The 24,349-nt window shown below is 44.5% G+C and overlaps 1 protein-coding gene across 1 annotated transcript in view; it reads right to left on the reverse strand.

Moving 5' to 3' along the window:
- The window catches only part of Snrnp200 (small nuclear ribonucleoprotein U5 subunit 200), a 29,424-nt gene that overhangs the window by 2,396 nt on the left and 2,679 nt on the right, over positions 1-24,349 (reverse strand). The window contains exons 4-40 of the mRNA XM_051183452.1: positions 23,353-23,545; positions 22,614-22,669; positions 20,849-20,947; positions 19,795-19,947; positions 19,542-19,641; positions 19,112-19,248; positions 18,621-18,704; positions 18,368-18,541; positions 17,505-17,642; positions 16,965-17,120; positions 16,270-16,440; positions 14,052-14,245; positions 13,746-13,869; positions 11,217-11,366; positions 10,759-10,869; positions 9,972-10,103; positions 9,628-9,816; positions 9,121-9,318; positions 8,356-8,508; positions 8,161-8,241; positions 7,768-7,851; positions 7,322-7,428; positions 6,901-7,019; positions 6,465-6,619; positions 6,187-6,376; positions 5,843-6,016; positions 5,037-5,197; positions 4,422-4,649; positions 3,945-4,136; positions 3,673-3,851; positions 3,379-3,530; positions 2,497-2,605; positions 1,569-1,677; positions 994-1,183; positions 740-904; positions 460-581; positions 74-217 (exon numbers count right to left, since the gene is read on the reverse strand). Of these exons, the coding sequence (XP_051039409.1) occupies positions 74-217; positions 460-581; positions 740-904; positions 994-1,183; positions 1,569-1,677; positions 2,497-2,605; positions 3,379-3,530; positions 3,673-3,851; positions 3,945-4,136; positions 4,422-4,649; positions 5,037-5,197; positions 5,843-6,016; positions 6,187-6,376; positions 6,465-6,619; positions 6,901-7,019; positions 7,322-7,428; positions 7,768-7,851; positions 8,161-8,241; positions 8,356-8,508; positions 9,121-9,318; positions 9,628-9,816; positions 9,972-10,103; positions 10,759-10,869; positions 11,217-11,366; positions 13,746-13,869; positions 14,052-14,245; positions 16,270-16,440; positions 16,965-17,120; positions 17,505-17,642; positions 18,368-18,541; positions 18,621-18,704; positions 19,112-19,248; positions 19,542-19,641; positions 19,795-19,947; positions 20,849-20,947; positions 22,614-22,669; positions 23,353-23,545 (5,373 nt within the window). The remainder of the gene's footprint in view (positions 1-73; positions 218-459; positions 582-739; positions 905-993; positions 1,184-1,568; positions 1,678-2,496; positions 2,606-3,378; positions 3,531-3,672; positions 3,852-3,944; positions 4,137-4,421; positions 4,650-5,036; positions 5,198-5,842; positions 6,017-6,186; positions 6,377-6,464; positions 6,620-6,900; positions 7,020-7,321; positions 7,429-7,767; positions 7,852-8,160; positions 8,242-8,355; positions 8,509-9,120; positions 9,319-9,627; positions 9,817-9,971; positions 10,104-10,758; positions 10,870-11,216; positions 11,367-13,745; positions 13,870-14,051; positions 14,246-16,269; positions 16,441-16,964; positions 17,121-17,504; positions 17,643-18,367; positions 18,542-18,620; positions 18,705-19,111; positions 19,249-19,541; positions 19,642-19,794; positions 19,948-20,848; positions 20,948-22,613; positions 22,670-23,352; positions 23,546-24,349) is intronic.

The following is a 24,349-nucleotide window of genomic DNA, read 5'->3' on the forward strand; positions in this document are numbered from 1 at the left end:
GAGCAGTCTTATACTGGAACAATCTTCTGAGGGCCCCACGGCCAGTTGAGTCTCCCAAACCCACCCACACTACCTTACTAAGGATCTCCTCTGTGTCTGACTGTAGTTCAGCACTCAGCTGCATGCGGGACAGGTGAGCCTGCAATAGCAGGTTGGTCTTCACATGTGGATCATTGAACTTGGGGTTATTCAGCTTGTGGGGTACCTTCTGAGCCAACTAGAATGTGAAAGAAAAAAAACTGGTGATAAACAGAGGACCCTACCTGAGACCTGTTTAGGCCAAACGCACCATGTGGCCCAGCCAGACTCTAGAGGGAAGAAGGATGGAGAAGTGTAGGTAAGGGTGGAAGAATGCATGAGGTTGCGAGGTAAGAGAAATGAGTGGGGGTGGCAGGAAGCCCTGTGCTTTGGCAATGGGACAGACTTTTAGTCTTGAGTGATTCAAAGCCCATGCCTCACCTGGCGCAGCAGGTTGTCTTCATGATGCCTGATTGGAATGTTCTCATACTCTGCTGCGTTGGAAATAATCTCAATAAGTCCTCGAACCTTGGTTTTAGCATTCAAAGACATGCTGAAGAGCTCTGAAAGAAAATGAGAGAACATGAAAAGAGCCAATGGTAGGGGAAAGGGAACAGAGTAACAAGAAATCAACTGCCTGGGCTGCACTACTTTCTTGCAATACTGGCCATCACATCTCATCCCAAAGGACTCCAGAAGCCCACGTGCCACTAGTCCTCACCAATGGTGGTGTAGTTTATGTAGTAGTAGGCAGCAATCATGCCCAGATTCAGAGGGGCCACATCCATCTCATCCTCAATGCTGATGCACTTGGACTGCTCCAGGTCACTAAGGGTCTGTTCCACCAGCTCTGACAAGTGGTCAGACAAATGACGATGGGATATGCCTGTAGAGATGTAAGAGGGAGTCTCAGGACACTGCCTAGCAAGGGCTCAAAAACCTCCAAGGGCAGGGTGTGCTTGTCAGGTCACTGACCCTGAAGGTTGTAGTAATTGGGGTTCTGTGTCATCCGGCGATAGAGAAAGGTCCAGGTGAGGTAGTCCACAGCATCCTGCTTGTTCTCAATAGTCTTGGTGACAATCTCAGCATTGAAGTGGTCATGCATACAGTGGTCCAGATGAGACTCTACCGGCAATGGCTCATATAAAAATTTTTTAAAAAAATCCTGTGGATTGGAGGAGGGGAGGCATTAAAAAAGAACCAATGACAATATAGGGCCAAGGGCAATCCAACAGGGAATGGCCTCTGTAAATATCTACACATTTACAACAGCCAAATAGGAGAAACAATTAGGAAACAGTATTATATAATCCAAAGCAGGAATGGGATATGCCAATGCACACAGATAGCACAGTAAACAGTGCATGGCAAAAGACAACTAGTGAATGGGAAAACATGGGCATGGAAAGACACGGAATCACCAACAGTAGCAAAAATAAGAGACAAAATTCTGTGTGGCTCTAGCTTATTACAAAAGCAACAGGCAGAAAGGATGGAAGAGTGTATTAAAGACATTTAAAAAGATTCAAGAATCTGTTCCCATAACTGACCTTTTTAGAGCCTTGACACATAATGACACAGCGCCCCTCATCATCCTGCAGGGGGCGGTTGGCATGGCCCACCATCTGAAGCACATCATAGATGGGGTAGTCCACATAGCTGGTGGCAGAAGAGAGAAATGAGGAAGCATATCAGGAGGCCTGCCTGCTTTCAGTTAAGTAGTGAGATAAGGTCAAACCACAGCAAAACTGGTCATGAACCTATGTGCTTAGTGACCCATTTCACTTGCTTACCTACACATTGTTTTAGTTTCTAAGTCAGAGTCATGACTGTTACTCAATGAACCTGAACCAAAGCCAAAAAACCTATCTAAGGCTAAAAGCAAAATAGCATTCTATTAAAGGACCAAACTTAAAGTCAAGCTTAAGGGCTGTGTGTTTCACAGATTAAAAAGTAATCTAGCTGGGCAGTGGTGGCTCATGCCTTTAATCCCAGCACTCAGGAGGCAGAGGCAGGTAGATCTCTGTGAGTTCCAGGACAGGTTCCAAAGGAACACAGAGAACCCCTATCTCAAAATAAATAACAAATAAATAAATAAGTAATCTAAAACCCAAACTAATAATCAGATTCAGACATTTTAAACTCACAAAACTAATTTCAAAATAACATGCATTTTGGAAAAAGAATAAATTATTCAGGCTCTAAGAAACACCAAACCTTATGTTTGTCATGACAAAGATGTGACCTTGTGGGAATTAGGTAACAAGCCCCTTTCCTCCTGTCTGTGAGGTCCTCTCTCAAAAATGCTGAGACAGAGGTACAATGACTAAAAAGCAAATTTAAGTCTATCTCTTGGGACAATAAATGAACACTGATCTACTAGGACTCTTGCCTATGTTTAGTTCTCTATACTGTACTTGTAGATTCACACTCATTTTAGGAGGGAAATCTGTTAATGTCCACAGCAACTATACTCACGCATGGATCTTGCCATTGTAGTACTGAGTGTCCATGATGATCACTAGATGAGCAGCAACATTCATACCCCAGCAGAGACTTCGAGAAGCCACCACTACCTGGATAGCCCCTGAGCAGGGGAGGGAAGGGAGAAGAAGACTGAGGCCCAGAAACTATAGCAGCCAACCTTGTGCTACATTTCAAAGCTCAGCATGAGGCTGTCTGGAAACAAGGTCTAACACTAATGGGGCCCTGTGAAAGGCAGAGCCACACTATGGTGCTTTTTGCTCCGAGACTATCCTAGAAAAAGCAAAGCAATTCTAGAGAAGTCAAACCCGAAAAGAAAGACCTGCACGGCCTGCTCAATCAGCCCTCAAATGATGAAAGCTAATATCAACCCAACCACAGCTAGTTCAGCCCATGGCTAAAAATCATATCCAAACCAGGCAGGTTCAATGAGTAACCAACTGGCTGGATCAGCTCACCAAGGCTCTGCCACACTGTGCCAGAATAGTGAACAATGCATAAAATGCCACAGGTCAACAAAGGGTAGCAAGCAAGAGACAATCAACCAGAGGAGAATCACAAATCCACAACCATCTCTTAAGTTCTAACCCCACCAGTCTGGTCTCAACACAGAATCAAGGTCTACTGGCCAATGGCCCAGAATCCCAGAAAACCAGGTTCTGAAATGGGACCAGCTTATGTGCCTGTCCGTTTTCTAATCTAGCAGGGAGGGCTATCTCTCTCAACCACATCGTAAGTGTTTAAGAGGAATCTAATGAGATAAGACAGCTAGCATTGTGGAAATGAGTACTATTCAACAGAGAAATGTTATCCACATCCTCAAGTTTAGTACATACAACTGTGATGATAGCTTTAGAAGCCATGAGGTTTTCTTACCTGAGCTGAAGAGCTGCTCTACCAGGCGCCTCTCCATGGGGCTCAGCCCTTCATGTAGGTAGCCCACCCCATTTAACAGTGTTTCCTTGAGTGTGCTGTCACTTAGCTTCTCCAGGTAAGGGATGAGATCCTTCTCAGTACAGTGCAAGAACCTGGGCAGAACAAGAACAGCACACGTCAGAACTATTTTGATCTGTGGACCCTGCCTCACCCAGGACACACAGAGCATCAGGCGACTTCACATAATATGATTCTCATGCACCCACCCACCCCAGAAATTAGACCATACCCCACCTCTGCCGCTGGATGTCTGCTGCACAGGTAGTAAGGATGTCTATTGCAGTGAGGCGGGTCTGCTTTCGAGATGGAACAAAAACGATGACAGGCTTCTTGGGTGAGTGTTTGGTGATAGCATGGTACACAGGCTTGGCCATAGACAGCAGGCGAGTCTGTGTATGGCTGATGTTGAAGCCCTGGAAACAAAGGCAGAAGAAAAGACACGAGGTCACTAGACCTGAGTGACTAGGGATCCCTGGGGCCATGGAGGAATGGAGACAGGGTCCTACCTGGATATGCAGTTCCAGGGGTACGGGGCGCACATTAGGATGGAAGTTGAAGGTGGAGGTGGCACTGCAGCCCAGCCAGTGAGCCACATCCTTAGCATTGGAGAGTGACGAGCTAAGCGCCACAATGCGAATGGGCCGCTCAATCTGGGAGGAGATGTAGCGCATCCGGGAACAGATCACTTCCAAGACAGGCTGGGAAAAAGGGAAGGAGTCAATCCAGGCCCCGGTTCCCTTTGTGAACCATCTGATAGTCCCAATCATGGGCTCCCATCTGTCATTCCCCTGCCCTAAGAGACAACTAAGCAACATCATTCTTTAAGAGTTCTATCCAAAAAAAAAAAAAAAAGGGAACTCAGGTTACCCATTTTGAACAAGGCAAAAGTAGGTAGAAATCTTTGTGAAGACCCTAGTCTTTGGCCCAGTATATAGTCATTGTGTGAGTCCCAGCCCTCCTCTACGCTGCAGAGTCGAGCATACCCCATTCTCGCCCCCAATAAGGTGGACCTCATCCACCACGAAGAGGTTAATGTTCTGGACATTCTTTCTCTGCTTCCACCTCCGGGAAAGGATGTCCCACTTCTCAGGGGTACTGATGATGATGTTGCCTTTGCCCAGAAGCTTCAGGTCTGTGCTAGTCTCCCCCGTCAGCAGCACCACCTTCTTGTTGAGCCTGTCTTGAAACTTCTCATACCAGTCCATGTACACCTAGCAGTCAGGGGAAGGGAGACATAAGAACGGCAGGTCATATGCACATCTCTCACTTGCTAGGAGAAAAACTGAGAAACTAGATACCTTACACTACTTTTGTTTGTTTGTCTGTCTGTCTGTTTGTTTTGAGATGGGGGCCCAAGCTGACCTCAAATTTGTGGGTTTAAATGAACCCCTTGCCTCAACCTCCTAAGCAGCTGGGGTGACAATCATGTACCACCACACTCTATTCATGATACTCTACAGTACACACCAGCTTTTAAGTAGACAGGGAAGCTATTTTTTAAGGAATTATATGCAGTTGTCAGGGATGAGAAACCTTCACCTGGAATCACAGACGGAGGGGCTTCTGGGAAATTCAGAACCCCACAGCACATTACACACCTGCTCTGCCAGAGCCTCCATGGGAGTAATGTAGACACATCGTCCCTCAGAATTCTGCAGCAGCATCCGGAGGATGGCAAACTCTGCACAGATGGTCTTCCCGCTGCCCGTGGGGGCCCCCACGAACACGTTATCATCACTGTTGTACACGGTGTTAAAAACTGGAAACCAAAAGGTGCACAGTGAACATGGGGCGGGGAGGAAGATATAACATCAATCATTTGTCAAAGATTAGGAACATCATGAGACACAAAGTCAACCAGCTGCAGTACAAAGAGAAGCCTGTGACACTGGCCCAGCTGGCTGTGTCTCACCATACTTTCTCCTGCAAATCAGGGAAGGACAAAGTAAAGTACAAGATCAGGTTAGAACCCCTGAGATAAATGGGAACAGGAGTTGACAATACACCATGGAAAGAACTCACTCCCCTGACCCTCTGAAGGGAGACATGCAGAGCAGCAAAGTAAATTAACAGTAAACAAGAGCTTCTAGGAAGGAAAACATCTGGCAGGCCACAGCAGGCTGCTGAACTCCAGGCCCACTAAGTGCCTGGTTCTATGCCAGGTACACAACAGCACACTTATCATGAGGTAACCTTAAAAGGCAGGCATGGTCTGGGCGGTGGTGGCACACACCTTTAATCCCAGTACTTGAAAGGCAGACGCAGGGGGATATCTGTGAGTTAGAAGCTAGCCTGGTCTACAGAGTGAGTTCTAGGACAGCCAGGGCTGCTGTACAATGAAACCCTGGGGGAAACGAGGGACGGACACAAAAGGCATGCATGAGAACCAAACTGAAACACCTACCTTGAGTCTGGATAGGGTTGAAAAAAGGAAATTTATCTTGGTAAAGGCTCTCAAAAGCACTGTTTCTTAGAGCCGATACAGGCAATGGCTGCAGGTCCAACAGTTCAGTTGGAGGTGGGTACTTCTCTGGTAGGATCAGGTGCCGGAAAGAGACAGGCAACTGGGTCTCACAAGCTGTCAGGGAAGAAATGAAAGATTAGGAAGTGACCTCCCACAGACCTACACAGCCCCACCCATGAACACTGGAAGCTTTAGGTTATATCTGTATCACTCTCTTAGCAGAGGCAAGAAGTCCACTACCATCCTTAGAAGGTATGTTCCTAGGGGACTAGGGAGACACTCACAGAGCCAGCGGTCAGACACCACTCGGATGAAGTACTGAGGGGGCAGTGGTTCAAAGACTGGGACGAAGAACGTGATGAGGTGCTCATCCTGGGCGTACTTGGCCTTCAGTAGGAAATACTCATGGTGCAGAATCACTTCACTGTCCACATCCTCCACCAGAATCCAAAACGCCTCCGATGAACCATGCACCTGCCAACCCAAGCACCCAAGAAATAAGAATGGGCCAATGAGGGAACTCAACAACTCCAACTCCACCCTCTAACCAACAAAGCCTTGCCTTTTCATCCCACTGGAAATCTGGCGTGATCGTCAGCTCCACTTTCAGGGTGGAGCGTGTAATAGGCTGCAGGTGCACTGACAACTCCAACTTAGGGAAGAGATGCACATACTTGTGGATGGTCTTCCCCATCTTCGGCATTCGTATAAGCTCACCTATGAGAAAGGCATTGGGACTGTGTGGCCAGCCTAGCAAATCTGCAAACAGGGCCCAAGGGCAACTGTGGAAAAAGAGTGGACTCCATACCAGTGGGCAGGTACCCCACTTTAGCCTCAGAGCAGTACTAACTGCAGGTTCAAAGTCCTGAGTGAGTCTAGGGGTGAATGTGTACAGTACGTATGCACAGGTACCAGTGCCCAGGGCCTAGGACCTGGGAAGTAGGAGGCTGACAGAGAAAGATGCCTGGACTGCAAGACAGGACAAGAACTTCACACACCTATCTCATTATGATTCAAGTCATACAGCCGCTCGAAGGGGAAGTTTTTCTTCTCGATCTTCTTCACTACTTCCTCAGGAAGTTTACGGAACTGGCGAAGAGGACACATGGACTGCCACCTATCCAGAAAGGAGACACAGCTAGTTTACTCTTTCTGTAGGGTTATGAACAAAGTGCCTTCATCAAAGCCAGCTTCCAACTCTTTAGAATTGCCACACAGACCCTATCGTTAAAGGAAGCTGTCTGAAACTGTCCGCAGAAGGACCAGACAGCCAATAATTGGCTGTTGCTCGCCACCCTATAACCTAGAGAGCTCTTCCACTTCCCAACTTTCACCCAGGTTCATGCCACATCTCATGGACATCAAATGCACTGCGGCCCAAATTCACAGTGAATAGCCTCTAGCTCACTGAGCCCTTACATGCGTTTGTCAATCATCTTGCAGAGATTCAGGGTCTTATCTGTAAGTTGTGCCCAACCTCGGTTCAGGACAATTTCGAAGATTGCACGCATCAACCGGCCAGCCGACTGGAGAAAGACAAATATCACACTGTGAAACCTCTACCACAGCTTGATAATCTCAAGATCTGATGCATCCCTCATATCAATTCAGAAACAAAAGTTTCTGTCTCCTACCCTTTCAGGTTAAGATAATAAAATATTTTGTCATTTTTTTATGAACACCACAGCTACAATGGAAGTCGTTTCTCTTGGAGAAGGTGACATGCCCAGTGGATCTCTCTACAAGCACCTTCAAAGCTTCTTAGTACTTTGTAAGGCCCGTCCTTCCTACAAGCTCAAGATCAGCACAGAAGGTGCTGGAACTATCTGGACTTTGCTGATCACTCGGTGCAACTCTGTCCTCACCTGCGTCACGTACACCATGTCAGCCATCAGTGCAAAGCCCTCCAGTTTCAGCTGTGAGATGAAGGCTTGGAGAAGCACATTAATCTGCAAAGAAGCAAGGACAGCTAGCAAAGATCAATCATGGGACAATCCAAGATATTGTTTACATTTCTGCTCTGGTACATGTGCCAAAAGGGACCTTCCAGAGTCCTTGACTTACATGTTAAGTAATTCTTATTCCTTATAAAGCCTATGTGAGAAGGAAGCAGAGTAGGAAAATCGGGGAGTGGGGGCACAGCCAGATCAACCCCTAACACCCTTCCAAGGAGTAGAAAGAATTACCACATGTTAAATCAAGTTCAAAGTCCACCTTTTGGAAACAGTGCTCGTGTTTGAAAGTGAAGACATGCTTACCTTAGCGCTGGGTTCTTCAATGCTCTCCTTTACAGGGATGGGCACCCTCTCCAACAACTTCTGCAGCTCCAGCTTCTCCTCCTGGCACAAGAAAAGACAGGTCACAGAAAATCCACAGGGCAATGGTCGAGGAAAGAAGTCATCTAGCAACCTGGCAGGGTCCCAACTCCTGTCCCAGCACGCTCATAGGCTCACCTCTCTCACAGTGATGTTCTTGAACTCCGAGGACAAAGAGAACACTCGGAAAAGTTCGATCTCGCTCAGAGTGGGCTTCAGCAGCTGGTTGTAGGTCTGCACAGTATCATTGGTGATGTAGTAGTGACTAGCTATCCGACCAAGTTCTGTTACCTAGAAAGAAGGAAGATTCAGTACAAGGCTGACCAGTGACCACCCACAACGTCTAGCATCAAGTGACTGTCTTAAGACTACAAGCAGATGAACTCTGTGTGGTACAACTGCCTGCCTAAAACAAGCAACACAGGCACAACAAGAAAGATGGCACCACAAACTGACCCATGGAGAACTGATGCACATGTAAATCTAACAGCCAAATGTCCTAACTCAGCTCAAACATAGAGGACTATCTACCATTTTTAAAATCTAAGGGCTGGAGAGATGGGTTAGTGAGGGATGGCTGCTCTTCCAGAAGAACTATGGGGTTCAATTTCCAGCACCCTCATGGTGGCTCACAACCATCTCTAGTCCCAGGGCAGCCAATGACCTCTTCTGGCCTCTGTGGGGACCAGGCACATCTGAGGTACACAGACCAACATGCAGGCAAAATACTCAAAACAAATAATAAAAATTTAAAAGTAAGTAGAAATTTGAAAGTCAAGTTCATAGCTCAAAGAACACAGTCTAATCCCCAATCTAGACAAAAGGTAATTAGACAGGCAATACACAGAGCAAGAGACCTAAACTTTTGCTAAAACATTCTCAAAAAAACCACATGCCAATCACCTGAAAGTTGCCTGTCTTCTTGTCGTACTTGACCAGATTGTTCTTGTCCAGCATCAATGCAGCAGTGTGAACAAGATCTAGACGGCGCTGGTCCAGCAAGGGATCTCCCTTCAGGTCATCATGAGAGATGCCATAGAGGGTCGGGGACCGGAGCATTCGGATGTACAAGTAGGCATAGCCCAGCCAGTTCACCGCATCCTGCAAGATAGCTCATGGTGTTTAGCATGAAGAGATGCTAATGTCCAAAGAGAAGCCCCACAGATAGAGTGGACATTAATTCTCAAGCACAAAGACACACATTACAGTGTCTTCTGGATGTTTTCGTAGTTATATTTAAAAAGTCTTTTTTAGAGTATCTTAAACATAAAAGGAACTATCTCCCATAAACCCAAGAAACTTGCTGTGCATGAGGTGTGGTGCAAAGCTTGAGACACTGCTGCTGACCCTAAACATCCATCATTCCAAGTCAGAAGAAAAGTGTAAAGCCAAGGACAAAGCCTGCCCTACCTTTGCGTTCTGGACGTTCCCCAGCACAATTTCTGCATTGAGCATGTCAGGCAGCTTTGACACCATCTGGCTCTCAATGGGAAGTTGCTGGTTGAGGAGGGACAGGTAGTACTGTAACTCTCCATGAGATGTGATAAGTATACCTTCACCTTTGGTGTCATACTGAGGTCGTCCAGCACGGCCCAGCATCTAAGTCAGGAGCAATAAAAGAAAATGTCATAGCAGGGCTTTTGACAAGAGCCTATATACTTTAGAACTTGGCTTGACCTGCCATTTTTCCAACTTCCTCGTGCTCCAGGCACAGGATGCTCATCCCATTAGGAATCGTCTCAGAGACTCTGTACCTGCAGGATATCCAGTGCTCCCAGCTCCGTCCAACGCCCCTTCTCTGGACTGTACACCTGGGTGCCTTTGATGATAACTGTATGTGCAGGAAGATTTACACCCCAAGCCAGAGTTGCTGTGGAAACTAAAACCTGAAGAGGCAAAGAAGGGCAATGAGGAAAACATACACCACCCCAGCAGGGTCACACTCCTGGCTTCTCTGGCTTCTGAACTTAACTGGAGGTTTCTTAAGTGGATGCATGTCTCAGGGTTTCTTGAGTGGATACATGTCTCCGTGTTTCTTTTGACACTGGAGCAAAAGAATTGCTCCAGTCCCTTACATATTTAAAAATTAATACACCAAGGTTCCAGAGACACTTAAAGGTCAGAAACTTAGAGGTGTATTCATCAACTTAGTTACAAGACACAGAAAGTACACTATCCCAGAAGAGGGAAAGAATGTGGTCCTGAACCTGTGAATTATAGTGTAAAGTGCTACGAAGTATCCATCTAGCCTGGACTAGTTAGTTCAGATATCAAAGTCTAGGCATGAACTATTCTTACAGAGGACTAGGAGTGAGGTCCCAGAACCCACACCTGCCTAACTCAAGTTCTAGGGATCTAGCGCCCTCTTCTGGTGTCTGAGAGCACCTGCATGCATGTGGTGTACATAAATTCATGCAAGCCACACACATAGATAGAAAAGTACATCATTTTAAAAAGGATCCCACTATGGGCAGAGCTACTGACATTTTAGATGCTCTAAAGTCTACATTGCCTGTTCTTTCAAGTTTTGCCCCTCCTCACCTGAATATGTTTGTCAGCAAAAAGATCCTCTACAAGTGTTCGGTCAACTCTGGTCATGCCTGCATGATGAATGGCAAAGCCATAAGGCAAAAGATCCTTCAGTTCCAAATTCTGTGAACAGAAAATGACCACAAAGTGAGGCCAACCTCCCTGCTGGACTCCTCTAGGGCCAAAGAAAACCTTTCCACAGGAGCCTCCTTATGTGTGACTGAGTGTGGCATGTGTGGAGGTCAGAGAGAACCTGTGGGAGTCAGTTCTCTCCTCCACTATGTGAGTCCCCGAGACTGAACTCAGGCCATCAATCAAGTTTGGCAACCCCTATCTGCTGAGTCATCTCCCTGATCCTCAATTGCTTTTAACCTATATGTACTTGGTACATACAGTCCCAAAGAAATCTACCCAGCAATATAGAACCAGTCACCAGACACAAGCCCAAGGAGCTGGCAGTCCCTTCGTACCTTGCACTGCTCTGCTTCTGTACGAAGGACTTCAGTGGAGGCAGAACCCTCTCGAAGAAACAGACCCAAGGTGTCCTTCTCCAGGCACATGTCACGGATTGCCCTGGCTGTCTTCCCAGTTTCTTTCCGAGAGTGGACAAACACCAGCACCTAAGGAGATTCAGGAAATAGCTAAAAGATATACCTTTAGCAGCTGCTCTCATAGTACCAGGGCACAAGAAGCAGGAAGCAGAGGCTGCTCCGCTGTAACTGGAAGCCATGGTCGATGGCAAAAACACATGCTGGTTTGGAAAAAAGTGTCACAGGGCTGATGGTAAGCAAAAGGAAGCTGGGCATGGTGATTCCATCTATATTCCTGCACTGGAGGTTGTGCCTAAGTTCCAGGTTAGTCTCACTACTCAAGAGTTTAAGCCTAGCCCAGGATACATAGAAAAACCATGTGTCAAAGAACAAAACAGAACTTAAGAGGAAGGAGTCTACCAAGAACAATGACACAGTCTTACTTACAGATGAGAAACTAAACTAATCCTAGAATTCTACCTTGAATGGCAAATTTAAATATACAGTGTATGAAGATTCAGAGACCTCAACTATGAATATATTCAGAGTCCTAAGAAGTCTAAGCCAAATAAAGATGTGTTTGCAAGATAATAGTAAAACTATGAGGCTGGAAAGATGGCTCAGCAGTTAAGAGCACTGGCTGCTGTTCCAGAGGACCCAGGCTCAATTCCAGCACCCACATACAGCTAGCAATAGTCTGTAACTCCAGTTCTAGGGGATCTGACATCTTCACACAAACATACATGCAGGCAAAACACCAATGCACATAATAAATAAATGTTTAAAAAGGATAATAACAAAACTACTACATTACTTATAAAAAGATTTAGGAAATAAGTTTGAAAGTAGTATTGTATTATAAGATATACAGTCTTCCTAAGATCTAGCTAGTATCCTGAAGTCTTGTCACATTAATTCCTGTGCTTCTTATCAGAAAAAGAAGTGTATGACCTCTTGCCACATTAAACATTGCTAACCTCTGTTCAACTTAGAAATAAAATGTGCTTTCATTGGTGCAGAGCACACTAGCCTTGTACTCAAAGACCTGTTATTAAAGGCATGCACCATCATGGCCCACAGCTTGTTTGCTTTTTTTGTTTTTTTGATTATTTATTTTGTATGTGTGCATACATGTCACAGCATACCTGTAGAGGTCAGAGTTGTTACCTTCTACCATGTGGGTTCTGGGGATCTAACTCAGGTCACCAGTCTTAGGCGCAAGCACTGTTAACCTACAGAACAATCTCACTGGCTTGCTTTCACTAGATTTTAATTTGCAGCTTTATTTTTACTTATAGACAGACTGATTTTTCTAGTTCCACCACCTTGGGAATAATAATTATAAAACTATCATTAGCCAGGCGTTAGTGGCACACACCTTTAATCCCAGCACTCAGGAGGCAGAGGCAGGCAGATCTTTGTGAGTTCAAGGCCAGCCTGGTCTACAGAGCTAGTTCCAGAACAGGCTCCAAAGCTACACAGAGAAACCCTGTCTCCAAAAAAAAAAAAAAAAAACCCAAAAAACAAAACAAAAAAAACCCTATCATTAATGATCAGAGTACTATTTAGATTGTATTTCATCTAGGCTACAGTAATAGTTCTTTTCAGGGAATGATCCATTTCTTCTAAGTTACCAATTTATTTACTTAATAGTTTTATTTTATGTGTATGAATGTTTTTTATATATACATATATATGAGTCTGTGCACCATGTATGTGCCTGATGTCCACAGAGACCAGAAACAGAGGAAGTCAGCCTCCCTGGAGCTGTAGTTTACAGATTGCTCTGAGTTTCCATGTGGGTGCTAAAAACCAAACCTGAGTCCTTTACAAGAGCAGCCATTAATTTTAACTGAGCCATCTCTCCAGCCCATAAGCTGGTCAATTTATGAGTGCAGAATTGTTCATAGTATTCCACCTATTTATGCAGTGATAGAAACTGAACCCAGGGTTCACACATGCTATGTCTATGCTCTACCACTGAGTTACACCCCCAGTTCCCAATCACTCCTTTGTTGTATGGCATTGTTTTTTGTTGTTGTTGGATTTTTTGTATATTTTTGTTTTGTTTTGTTTTTTGGTTGGGGGTTGTCACTGTATAGCCCAAGATGGCCTCCAGCTCGCTTGAGATCTTCCTGCCCCAGCCTCCTAGGTTGGGGTACTACAGTCATGTACCACCCTTCCTAATGCCTAACCATTTTTTAAGGCAAGGGTTTTTTTTCCTTGATTTTTCGAGACAGGATTTTTCTGCGTAACAGTCCTGGCTGTCCTAGAATTTACTCTGTAGGTCAGGCTGGTCTCAAACTCACAGAGATCCACCTGCCTCCCAAGTGCTGGGGTTAAAGGTGTGTACCATTACCACCCAGCTTTAAGACAAGTTTTGTAGTAATAATTCATGTCACTTATGATCACTGGTGATTCATGCTATTATCTTGTCAATTTTGCTTATGTCAAGAACTATCAACAGACCTGATTTTTTCCAGCATGTTCCATGATTTTCTCATAAACTATTTCATTCATGATCTGGAAACGCTTGATAGCTTTTTTCTCTGTGATGCCCACGTATGTCTGTTCCAGAGGCACTGGGCGGAAGCTAGAAGTTCAACAGTTACACAAATGAGATTTCCAGCAGAATATACTGTGAGGAAAAAAGTAACTTTCATTGACCTAGAAGCAATAATGCTTTTCAAACACACACAGGACCCCCTAAAACTCATTTAGTGTGCACCTTAGAGAAGGGAAGGGACAGGAACTGCCTTGGTAACATGTTAATACCTGTTGTCAAAGTAGAAGAGGCCCTTGGCAGGGTCAACACGCAGAAAGGTGGCCACATCTTCATAGTTGGGAAGGGTAGCACTGAGACCAATGAGTCGGACATCTTCTTGGGTCATCTCAATGTTTCTGATGGCCCTGGCCACCAAAGCTTCTAAGACGGGACCTCTGTCATCATGTAGAAGATGGATCTCATCCTAAAGGAAATGAAAGACAGCAAACCAGAGATATAACCTCCTCCCTTGAGACAGTCTGCTGTAGAAGTATATAGCCTAAGATACTCAATTAAGACAGAAAAGGGAGCCTCAAGTCAGTGTCCTAATAAAGAACAAAGACAACTTCTAGTAGGAATTAGCATTGAGTGTAAACTTTGTAGACATGTGTGAGTCCTCCACTTTACCATAAATCTGACAAATATATGATGGCCCTGCCCAGGTTGAAACAAACAGGCCTTCACTTTTGGGCAGGTCTCTTCATCAAGAACCAAACTACCAGGCTTCACTTACAACAGCCAACAGCAGTGCTTCTCACATACAGTAAGCCCTGGAAGCCCTGGAGATGTGGAAATGAAAATGGAATCTGTAACTGTGTGTGCAGGCCAGGGATTTAGCATTCCTAGGAAGCAGCGGTGTGGGCTGCTGTAGGAAAGGCAAGGAGGAGCAAGGCTCTAAAGACGGGTTGGCAAACCAGTACCAAACATGTAATACTGTAGGCTTGTGAGCCATGTACCCTTTGTCACAAATACTCAATTTTGCCACAGCAACAATCGGAACAAGAGTAGCTAGAAATAGTACATAAACTAATCTGCACACTGTGTTCAATAAAACAAAAACTTGTGGCCACAGTTTGCCAACTCCCACTCTGAACATAGAACATGAACTACTTTCTTAGACACTAAAGAATCGACCCTCAGAGGCCTGTAAAATGGTCAACGAACAAAGGCACTTTACTGCCAACCCTGATGTTTGAGCTTGACTCCCAGAACACACATAGTAGGAGAGACCTGACTCTTACAAGTTGTACTCTGACCAACCTATACATGCAGGCACACATATGTACATACATACGATGTGCAACATCAGAAAATAAACAAATGCAATTAATTTGAAAGCACTGGCTGCTCTTCCGGATACCTGGGTTCTATTTCCAGCACCCATATGGCAGCTCACAACTCCAGTTCCAGGGGATCTGGCATCCTTACACCAATGCACATAAATAAAAGTTAAATGAACTATTTAAAAAACAAAAAACAAAAACAAGAACCAACACTTGGCTCCAAGTCCATTTCCTGTGGATATTTTCATGTAAATGGAACACAACGTCCCAATTCCTTATTTGTCTTGTCTGGCAATGGATTATTTACAAAGCATTTCAATGTTCTTGGGAGGACAAAATTATTTTTTGTCTATTTCCATTTGATTCCAAATATTTCAGATTGTAGAGTGAGGTCCAGAACAGCCAGGACTACAGAGACCCAGTCTTAAAAAACAAACAAAAAACATGGACCGTGGCAAACATCATGCACTGATAGGGAGGGAAGCAGATGCTGGGTGAATGGTTAACAGCAGAGCTCTCAATGGCTCCTATGAAGGACAGTGCTTATAGAATGGCCTTGAAGAACAGAACAGGAAAACAAAGCAAATCCTCCTGTTAGAACACAGTCCAACCTGGGCAGTAGTGGCGCACGCCTTTAATCCCAGCACTCGAGAGACAGAGGCAGGTGGATCTCTGTGAGTTTGAGGCCTGCCTGGTCTACAGAGCTACACAGAGAAACCCTGTCTGGAAAAAAAAAAAAATCAAAACAACAACACAGTCTAATAACGGAATTGTGTGAGAATTCTGAGTAGCTTGTGAGAAAACTCCAAGGAAACAGGAGTCTGGTTGGTGACCTCGGTTTCTTCAAAAACAGAATTGTCCTTGTGTCTTCGTGCTCCTCCCAGGTGTAGCGGGTAGGAGTGAGATTACTTCAACTGTTGTTATTCATAGGCCTCTATGGAAAAACATGTTATTGCCATGTGCGGCTTATCCTAGTGATCGAACACCTTATTCATGTGATTCTTCTTAACCCTTGGAGTATAAATTGCCTGATGCTATGAATAAAGTTGGCTATTGCATGATACTTTAGGCCTTGCTCTACCTACCAGGTTCACCCCACCAACGAGAGCAGCAAACACTCCCTGACCATAGTTGACCACTCCTTCTCTTTACTCTCCCCACTCACCAAGACAATGAGCCGCACCAGCTGGGTATAGGTACGCTCCCCGCCTTTGCGCGTGATGATGTCCCACTTCTCAGGGGTGCAGACAATGATCTGTGTGGCACTGATTTCTTCCTTGCACAGCTGGTGATCTCCGGTCAGCTCAGCAACAGTGATGCCATATGTGGCCAGGCGCTGGGGGAAGGAAGGATCATCAGCATAACAAGTAATGGGGCTAGCAGAGTGGCAGGGCCTAATGTGTGCAGTCTGGTGGATGGTGCTAGAAGGGCCTGCCAGCAGTTCCTGTGCTGGGGACCAGGAGACATTAAGTGTCTGGAGATGAGGAAAAATGAACAAATATTATTTAAACAAGTTCAGTTCCACTCAGGCAGATGAGGCAAAAGTTCTATTGGAGCCCCACAGGGAGCAGGAAAAAACACACATATAGGAAAGGGTAACTGGAGTGACAACCCACAAGCTATCAATCACATCCATGGGCCAGATAGGACTCCACAACACTCTGGAGATGATCAAAGAAAAATAGAGCCCGTGTAAGAGCAGCCAAGACATTTTTGCTTCAGAAATTACTTGGGTCAAGTTCTACCTTGGAAATAGCAAAAAATGTCAGAGATTCCCTAACAAAAGAAACAGTGGTACATAGGCCCAGCCCCACTTCATGGACATCTGCAGCCTTATCTTCTAGAGAAGTTATAACTTACCTTTCCAAAACTGCCCACCATCTCCTGCACCAAGGACCGCATAGGAGCAATATAGATGATCTTGAAGTCATCCACATTGATAGTGCCATCCATGTTAATGTGTTTCCCTATCTCTCGGAGCATACACATCAGGGCCACATTGGTCTTCCCAGCACCCTAGAGGCAGGTCAGAGACAGTCTGTTCATCTCTGATGAACTATATATATATGGCTGCTACCCTGACTTCCATGGGTAGCACCAAGAGAGAGAGAGAGAGGACTGACCACTGGACTGTCCTATGTCTTCCATAAGAGAATAAAGAATAGCCAAGCATGGTATGCCACCCCTTTAATCCCAGCACTTGGGAGGCAGAGGCAGAGGCAGGCAGAAGTCTCCGAGCTTAAGGGCAGCCTGGCCTACACAGTGAGACCCAGGACAGCCAAGGCTACACAGTGAGACAGTCTCAAAACAACCATAAAAATAAAGCCTGATTTAAAGATTAAGATTCGACTTGCCACTAAAACATTCCAGAACAGGAAAAGCAGGCGGGGCAATGCTTACAGTGGGAGCACAGAGCAGCAAGTTCTCATCCGTCTCCAAGGCAGCACGATAGAGTTTACTCTGGATCCGGTTCAGGGTTTTGAAGCCCTCAAACCCTGCCTGGGCATACTTTGGCAGCTTCTCCACAGGCAGCAGTTGCTAGAGGAAAAAAATGTTCTACAATTCATGCTATAGCGTCCTTCAGCAGGCTGCTCATTCTTGTAAGATTTCTTATAAGATTATTATCCTTTTTTTTTTAAAGTTTTTTTTTGTAAGATTTATTTATTTATTATGTCACAGTGCTCTGGCATGTAGATGGTTGTGAGGTACCATGTGGGTGCTGGGAATTGAATTCAGGACCTCTGGAAGAGCAGTCAGTGCTCTTAACCACTGAGCCATCTCCAGCCCCCAAGATTACTATTCTTACAAGAATACCATGTCATTTTGTGATTCCCCATAATTTCATTCCCTGGCAATCACTGTTCATAATTCTCCAGCATAAACCTATCCAGAAGCCAGGTGTTGATGATGCACACCTTTAATGACAACACTCAGGAAGCAGAGGCAGGTGGATCTCTGTGAGTTTGAGTACAACCTGCTTACAGGGTGAGTTTTAGGACAGGCTCTAAAGCCACAAAGAAATCCTGTCTCAAAAAAACCAAAATAAATAAATAAAATAAATAAGCAAATAATGAAATAAATAAATAAATAAACCTGTCCAAAGAGAACGGTATTGCTTCCTTGTCTCAAAATAGGAAAACTCTGGAACAATTTCTGCCTCTAGAATAAATAAGCCTTGAGACAAGGTGACACTTCAGTCAATGGCTAAAAGCCAAACTGGAAGAGAGGAGAGATAACAAAGTGGAGAAAAGCAATTCACCCACTTCTTCTGAGCCGAAGGGCTTGGGCTTCAAAGCAGGCACATGCACCTCCTCATAGCCCTTACGCTGGCGTCGGAAGGATCCATCAGGGAGCTGGCAGCGTTTGTTGGCCATGAAGTGGCTCCCTTGGGTAAAAACAAGGTCCTCCAAATCCAGAACCTGCCGTGGAGCCAGAGCCTGCGAACAGGTAAAACAGTAACAGGCTGAGCACATAAGCTTCCCATCCACCATAGCCTGGGAACAACCCGGCACTCACTTCTCCACCCTGGTCCAAATCCATGGTCTCCAGATCTGTGTCCATTCGGGACTGACGGACTCTCTCTCTACGGGACCTTTCTTCCTGCAGCAAGGAAAGAGAAAAGGTACAACGATCATCACTCTCCTAGGTTCTTGTCCCTTGCGGGTTGGGTTTCACTCACAAGTGCTAACTCATGTTTCCCCAAACCCAAAGACTTCACTATATTTTGAGACTTGCAAGAAACCGCAAAAAAGGGAACGTAATGAGGTACAATGTGCTAAACAGTATGACAGAAGTAAACGTTCTACAATTAACCACCAAGGCTATACCTACGGCATGGAAGTATGGAGCTCTATATTAAGCAAACATGGTCCTCCCCGGACTGTAATAAACAGGTCCCCATGGTGCTATAGTGTGCTCACTCTACTTTACACCCTCACAAACTCAAAGGTTGTTTTATTACCTCAGACCCTGACAGAGAAATGACAAGAAAACAAACCAGCCCTCACTCTGATCAGGTCTTCCTTCTCGGTCTCATGGAGCTGATAGAGGAACTTGGAAAGCTCTGGGTCAGCTTCCATCTTTCCCATGATCCTTTCCTTTTCGGCTTCACTCTGAGCACTGGCCAACAAGGTACAGTATAGAACTGAGGAACATGACAGGGACAGAGAGAGGGTGGGAAAGAGAAAATAAAATCAACTTTTATTCCTGAGCAAAAAGAAGGTAATTAAATGTTGAAGCCAAAGAAGCAACACAATTCATCCATAACTAAATGTATGGATGGACACAGGGACACAGGCACAAACACAATCTGGTCACAGCTGAATGTAACACACACACACACACACACACACACACACACACACACACACACACACACACGCACGCACACAGAGAGAGAGAGAGGCAGCAAGCAGGAAAAGTGCACAAACTACTCACTCATCATCCTGTGCTGCCGCAACACTTTAATGAAGTCAAAGGTGTTGAAACCAAGGAGCAGAACCAGTTGGTTCTCACATTCTCGGTCATCACTGGCTGTCTGGAGAGAACAAATAACACCAACAGTAAGAACACAGCCATCTGCTACTTCAAACTGTCCCTGCATTGGTGGTATTGTGGTAAGCATAGCTACCTTCTAAACACTGACCCTTTCTGACAAGCTCATGGAACAGAAATACCTTCTTGGCCATACCTTCAAAATCTCCAACACCTCATCTGCCTTCTTCTGAGACACAATGGCATCATCATAGAAACGACTGAGCTGTCGCTGCAGCCAAAATGCATCAATATCCCGAGGGTGTAAATCCTTCTTCTTTGAACTCATCAGTTCTCCTGAGGCTACAAGCTAAGGAAGAAAGCAAACACTTAGCTCATTAGGTCTCTTCATCATGCTGTAACAAAGTTACCTGTTGTCCCATAGGCTACCTTCTAAGGCCTTTCCAGAAGGAAACAGCTCTATTACACTGAATTCAGGAGCACACCATACTAAGATTTCATCAACCCGTGTATTTGGGAAGAGTAACAACTGTCTAAAATCCTAAGAAAATCAAAATGTTAAATGTTTTAGACTCAAACTGAGCTTGGTAAAACATTTGTAATCACAGTATTGAGGAGGCTGATGCAGGGGATTACAAATTCCAGATCAGACTGAGATGCCCAGCAAGTTCTATCTCAGAAAACACACACACACACACACACCCAGGCTAGTGGCACAGGCTTGCATAAACTAAACAATAAGTGTTAAGTCCAGCCTGGCAACTTAGTGAGGCCCTTTCTCAAAATAAAAATATAAAGTTTTAAGTTTCTTTAAAACCTGGAGCTATGAAACTCAAGTGTTAGAACATTCATCATGCACCATGCATAAGTTCAACCCCCAGACAACAAACAAAAATATTGTTGTCATTGTAGTGTTAATTACATGTCAAATTAAAAAAAAAAAAAAAAAAATCAAATAACCATCAAAAGGCACAGGCATGCCCATAATCCCAGAGCAAGACATCAAAAGTTTGAGGCTGGCCTGGCTGCAGAGCAAGCTCCTGTCTCAAAACAACAAAATTCTAAACAACCCAAAAAGTTGAAAATCGGTCAGTGATGGAGCATTTCCCTAGCATGCCCAAGGTCCCAGGTTTATTCCCCAGTACCCCCACACAAACACAAAGAAAACTATGGCACAGTGAGCTTTTTAGTAGGAGAAAGTGATATATCCAGAATAAGCCAGTCTACAGCAGGACAGAGACTATACTTACATTTGCTGAGAGGGTACAGCGCACAACAGCCTCATCCCCTTCCATGTCATCATCAGAAGCTTCTTCTCGGACTTCCCCATACACATCTTCATCACCTTCCTACAGAGACAACCCCAATCTCAATACAGGTGTGGAGCTGGTATGGTGTCATATAGACCCTGTCTATCAGGCTAAGTAGCTCTGTGGTTAGAACAATGGCTTTGGGGTGAAACGATCCCTGTATTGGAAGCAGTATCACCCATATTCCAGGAACATTAGTGGAATGACTCCTTGGAATGGGCTTAATAGACGTGTCTGTTCTCTTTTCTGTTTCTCACCTCAGCTGCCAAAATGACAAACACCTGGATCACATGCTCTTTCTGAAATACAGATAATCTCAAACTAAGACTCCTGGCTAACAGAAGAGCTGTGAAGATGTATACACAGTAAAGTAGATTGTGCCCCAGAAATGTGGATACCATACTTAGTTTGTTCACCACGGTACATACTCACATTGTGGAATGTGTACTTAAAATATCATGTTCAATAATTAGCATTTATTAAATAAATTGCTATGAGCAAGAAATCCTGAGTCAGAGTGTTCCTAATTAAAAGTACCAATTAACTATTCTGTAGAAAGGCATTTATCCATCTATATCGATCATTTTGTTTTACTAAAAGAGAAACTGAGGCAAAATGACGTGCCTAAGAAACAGGCTCAAACTGAAGATTGCTTGGCTCTGAGATCAGTGCTCTGCCCTCTGACTCTCCCATATCGCCTTCTTTCTGAATGACTACAAATGTTAAACACATGCTCACTCACTGAAAAATCTAAACTATATTATTTTTTACGCTTTAAAGACAGAATTTCACTATGTAGCCCAGCTGGCCTCAACCACCCAACTGTTGGGATTGCAGGCACCTTGCTACCATTCCTGGTTCAACATTTTTGTTTTGCTTTTTTCAACTGTCCCACTCACTCCTGTTTAATTACAACTACAAGTGGCTGCTGTAACTGCTAAACAGCTAAGTACAAACTAGGCCCACACCTCTAGGTAAACATGCTTCCTTTTGAAACTAGCAGTTGACACACAGTTAAATTACCACCATAAGGTGAAAATACTATGGCAGGACAAGATGTGCTCACCTTGTTTTTCTCCTTGTGTTCCAGGCAGTTTCATACATGTATACATTGCACACTGATTACCACCTCCTCCCGTCTCCCTTCTACCTCCACCTGTCTCCCTCTTTCCTACGCATCTATTTCTCACATACATGTTCATTTTGTGACCCAGAGTTGTCTGTGCGACCAAGGGTTTGAGGCCATCCATCAAAGACCAGTAGACTCAGAAGAAGTAATTAGCTGAAGACAATGGCAGTTATGGAGTAGGGGCTCCTCCTCTGTCCCTGACTGACTTACTGCAGGCCCACAGTAAGTAACTGCCGCTGCTGTGAGTTCATGATTGCAATGGCTTCTTTGTACCAGAATGTACCAGATGGCATTTTTCAGTCCTTCTCCCTAGTTTTCTGATCTATATGGTTTATTATAAACTGTTAATATACATCTACTAGTTTAACTTTAAAAAAACACACACACAAAAGGAAAAAAAATAAACCTAGAGTTAATCACAATAACCTTTTAGTCAAAAACCACAAACTTTCTAAGCTGAACATAAAACACTATAAAATGTACTAAGCTAGGGATTTCAGTTCATGGGACAAGCTCCTATCACCTTGGGAACTTCAAAAAACAAAACAGATGGGATGCATTTACTTAGTCACTCACCTCCTCATCAGACTCAAACTGTACATTCACACCGTAAGTCTCGTCGATGTTGTCATCTGAGGTGATAAGGAATTACAGGGAAGGCAGTGATTAGTGAGACACTTGAGCCATTTCCTCAACTGTCAGGTTTGCTTGTTCTCAGGCGGGAAACACAGACTTACACAACATGAAAACCAGCACCCAGGCCTTGACAACCCGCCAACCCAGATTCTGCCCTGCTCTGCTTCTTCAGCTCCTAAACCCTCCCTGCTCTCTCCCACGCTCTACACAGTAAGTCTCAGAATAAGAAATGGCTGCCAGGGCTGAAGAGAGAATCCAACCATTAAATGATAAGGCTCACAATCAAAACCAAGAAATGGCTGCTGGAATCAAGGGATTCTAGTGCCTATTAGTCCTATCTATCTATCTATCTATCTATCTATCTATCTATCTACTCTACTCTACTCTACTCTACTCTACTCTACTCCCTCTCCCTCTCTCTCCCACTCCCACTCCCACTCCCTGTCAAAGATGGGGTTTTCTATGACACCCTGGCAGGCCTAGAACTTGCTATGTAGACCTGGCTAACTTGCTGGGATTATAAGCCTGTGACAACACATCTGGCATATTAGCCATTTTTCTTCAAGTAACATATGTTATAGAAACAATGTTATTCAGAAATTTTAACAATGATGCTGAGTGCTCACTAAGAAAGGCTGACAACCATTATAAAACAGGATGACATAAAGGGCTCCAGTACCCATATTCTGGATCTCCTTGTCTCCACCGTAGTCTGTGATCTTCTTGCCCAGATTCACTAGCACATGGTATCTAGTATCATCTGTCTGACCAAGCAGCAAGTCAATCTCCCGTCTTCTCTCCTTGTCTCGAAGCTTTTCATTCTTCAGGACAGCCAGAACTTCATCAGCTGCCCCACAAAGGATATCACGAGGCTGGGAAAAAAAAAAAAAATACAAACAGCATTTACTATAATGATATGTAGGACACTGACCAGACTTGGTAAAGAAGCATATATCTTTAAAACTACAGGAGCTGGAAAAGTGACTCAAAAATTAAGAGTACTTGCTCTTGCAGGGGACCTGGGTTCAATTTCCAGCACCCACAAGATGGCTCAAAAAAATTGTAACTCAAGTTCCAGGAGATCTGATGCCTTCTTCTGATCTCCAAGAGCAGCAGGCACACGTGGTACATATATATACATGTAAGTAAAACAGTCGTACACATAAAAAGCAAACAAAAAAAAAAAGAACAGAAAGAAAATCTGTAGCAACAGGTTTTGATCACATTCATCAGCAAGACACAATGGCATGTGCCTGTAATCCTAGCACTTGAGAAGAGGCAACAGGCCAGAAGTTCATGGTTATTCTTGAATACACAGTGAGTTTGGGTCAACTTGAGCTACATGAGCCCTTGTCTTACACAAACAAATTAAAATTGAAAAAGACAGCTTTGACCCCAGCACTCAGGAGGCAGAAACAAGAGGATCTCTGAATTAGAGGCCAGCCTGGACAGCCAAGGCTACACAGAGAAACCCTGTCTTGAAAAACCAAAAAATAAAAATATGAAATTAAAGACTATAGGGAGCTGCTGAGGATTTAACATAGTGGTACCACATGTGCTTAAAATGCATGAGATCAAGCCAGTGGTGGTGGTGCACACCTTTAGTCCCAGCACTCAGGAGACAGAGGTAGGTAGATCTTTGAATTCAAAACCAGCCTGGTCTACAAGAGCTAGTT

Source organism: Phodopus roborovskii, unplaced genomic scaffold (genome assembly GCF_943737965.1).
Source record: "Phodopus roborovskii unplaced genomic scaffold, PHOROB, whole genome shotgun sequence".
NCBI classification, from domain to species: Eukaryota; Metazoa; Chordata; class Mammalia; order Rodentia; family Cricetidae; genus Phodopus; species Phodopus roborovskii.